At 47.0% G+C, this 3,103-nt stretch overlaps 1 protein-coding gene across 1 annotated transcript; it reads right to left on the minus strand.

Annotated features, from left to right (window-relative positions):
* Window positions 1–253: 253 nt before the first annotated feature.
* SERTAD2 (SERTA domain containing 2) lies at window positions 254–2,204 on the minus strand. Its single transcript, XM_010017899.1, has one exon. The coding sequence runs from the start codon at window positions 2,166–2,168 to the stop codon at window positions 1,224–1,226; it is 945 nt and encodes a 314-aa protein (XP_010016201.1). The 5' UTR covers window positions 2,169–2,204; the 3' UTR covers window positions 254–1,223.
* Between the last annotated feature and the right edge of the window lie 899 nt (window positions 2,205–3,103).

The following is a 3,103-nucleotide window of genomic DNA, read 5'->3' on the forward strand; positions in this document are numbered from 1 at the left end:
TTCTGCCCGCTCCGCTCATACGCCCGTCGGTCAAGAAGGTTGAGAGTTGGCTCTCGGTGGGCAACGGGCACGTTCCCCCTCAGAATGATTCCCAGGAGCTTCGGGTGAGGAAGTGCTGATCCGCCGCTGTGTTAAGGCGCTCCACGTCACGCGGGATGGATTGGATGCCCCGGCAAGGGGACGCGGGCGGGATCGGGGACACCGGAGCGGGGAGGCTGCAGCCGCGGTGGTGGTGCTCAGGACCTCTCCGGGTGAAGTTCCACAACTGTTTCCTGCCAACTGCTTCACATACGTGTTGGAAAAGGACATGGCTCTAAGTTTCAGGAATCACAGTAGTGCGCAGTGGGTACAGCAGGGAGCAAACACTTGTGAAACTCCGACAGAAGCAGCTCCCAGCCCTTTCTTAAAGCACTTTTTGTTTGTTTGCATTCAGGGAAACCGACTGCAGGCTTATTTGATCCAATTTTCTCTTTGCACCATACACATATAAAACATTACAACTCTGTATAAAAGTACAAGTGGTTCTTGTACATCTGAATTATGCAGGAACTATGTGAGCAAATCCTATCAAAATAGCTATTTTTTTTTGTGTGTATAAACAGCATTTGTTTTTAGAAAAACAATATCATAAACTGCAGAATCTGTACAAAAATATAAAATAAATTTGGGCAGCAGTTTCTAAACAGCCATGTAAATGCAACACTTAAAGAGGAGCAGGTTAATGCCTCCAAAGGCTGAATTGCTAAGTCAACCTATACAGGGCTAAAATGGTATCGAGATTATCTAAATAATAAAATTTTTTTACCTCTTGCAATAAAACTTATAGAAAAAATAGACAAATATGCACATGCAATTTACAGCTTTCCCCAACATAATCCTTGTGCTTAGCTTTGACATATTTTTTTCCCATTTTTTTTTCCTCTTTTTTTTTTGTAATAACATACCATTGTCTGCAATACATATTCTTCCCTATCCCAGGATATTCGGTCTTCCTTGAGGAACCACTTTAAAAAAAATACATTAGAAGTGGTCAGACATGGATGAAGGCACTCCAACTCTGCTTGAAGCAAAAACTAGTGTGATCCTTTTCTTTTCAAAAAAGGCAAGCAAGGACGCATGCACAGTGCTGTGAATTGGGGGTGGGACTATGGAAATACTACCGAGTGTATATACTGGTACTTAAAATAATTCAAACAACAAAAAAATTGCTATATTTCTATACTTTAAGACCCAACGAGCACCTCCATGATGTGATCCAGTTCTGTGAGGTCCATTTTGAAAGGCTGATTTGGAGTTACTGGTTGACTGCTGTACGGAGCGAGAGTTTTTAGGAGCTCATCTGCTGAGACAGGAGCCATTTTTGAGGCAGCCCCCGTGGCAGACGTGCAGGGGTCAAAATCATACATGGACGTGTCAATGTCAGCGAACAGGATATCATCCAGGGTCAAGTCTGTGAGGAACCCTGTGGAAGCTGTTATCTCAAAGTTGCCAGGTAGCGAGTCCATGAGTTTGGATTCAGCCGTTCTGCTCTCCGGGAGGCCCTCAGGCTTTTGAACATTGGACTCACTGGGGAGATCTTTAGAGTCATCGGCTGCTGTTTGGGCTGCTACTGCCTCTGCGGAGGTAGGTGCTGGACAAAGCTCCTCGATTTCGTCCAAGGCTGAGGAGAAGCTGTCCTTTACTGGTTGGAGAGCAGGAGGTGGTGGTTTTGTCGGACCATCGTGCTGGACAGTCGGGGAAGTGCAAAAAGTGTCATCCTCGAGCAAAGAGGCTGGGGTGAGGCAGGACTCCAGGGGCATAGTGCTTACGAAGTCAGTGGGGAGAAGGGGCTGGGAGGCGAGGTGGCTGAACGCCGGCTGCGCCTCGCGGAAGTTGTCGCTGAGAGGGTCGGCAGGCTGCGAAGCGGTCACGAACACGGGCCTTAAGCTGCCTTCTTGTTTGAGTTCTTCCTGGATTCGCCTCAACATGTTGTTAATTAAAACTGTCTTTTGCAAGCTCGGCTCAGTTAATGGCCTGTGGTTATAAAGTTTCATAAGGGAAATGTTGAAGATAGTCTGACGCTGTAAGGTGTAAGACACCTTAGAGGGACCGTCAGTAGGAGACACCACTTTGCCTTCCAACCCATCTTCATGCTCGTCAAACTTCCGCTTTCCTCCTTTCCCCAACATATATCTGAAAGGAAAGAGAAGAGATTGATGAAGCCAGCAAAGCCTGACGCTTGCTCTTCCTGCCCAAGTCACTGTCCCAGTCCACCTACTCCCCCCTGGCACAGGTGGTGCGGACAGATTGGCCACTCTTTGCTTAACTCCTAACAGTCACACGTGGAAATCTGTCCGTGTAAGTAACTCACAGCACACACCTTAGCGCAGTGCTCTGGTTCGTTGTGCTTAAACACCACTACACTGGTAGACTCCAAGCAGGAATTCAAACAGCATCTATAAAACTCAAACCCTTGCACTTTTGGCAGCATATTTCCCTCTTGCATATGTTAAGTGTACAGCCCCCAAATATCTGTACACAGGTGCACAAGCTACAGATGCTATATAGAACGTTCCTTTAAATTTCCTGAGTAATGCAGTACTATGTCTGGGAACACAAAACTTACACACCGAGGTTCTTACCACGAATTTCCCTTGTTACTCAAAAGCATGTTCACAGGGGAAAGGGGAGTGAGGCTCAAGCAATCGTATACTGAGGGAAACCTCCCCAGTGAAGTCGGGAGATTGAACCCTTCAGCACACCAAGCTATATGCATATGACCTTGTGGGTTTATTTAACTGATTGCCTAAGGACTTAACTACTACAGCAGAAAACGCAGTTGCTACACCCAGAATTAGATAAATTACAGATGAAGATGATGATCCATCAGGTCTTTTAGTCTAATCCCCAAGACCATTCTCTACATTACTCTCTGCTGCTGCAGCCAGGGCCTTCAATCCTGACAGCACCTGGGTCCCAGTCTGACGACAGGGGCATCTGCCTCAGAAAGCTTCAAATGAGTTTGCTATCTCCAGAAGCACTGAGCATCTCCCTCCAGCAGCCAGACCCCAGGAGCACCCCCAGGTCCCACACTCTGAATCCATATGGGAGCGTGGCCCTGCCT

The sequence above is a fragment of the Nestor notabilis genome, unplaced genomic scaffold (genome assembly GCF_000696875.1).
Source record: "Nestor notabilis isolate BGI_N333 unplaced genomic scaffold, ASM69687v1 scaffold24907, whole genome shotgun sequence".
Lineage (NCBI taxonomy): Eukaryota > Metazoa > Chordata > Aves > Psittaciformes > Psittacidae > Nestor > Nestor notabilis.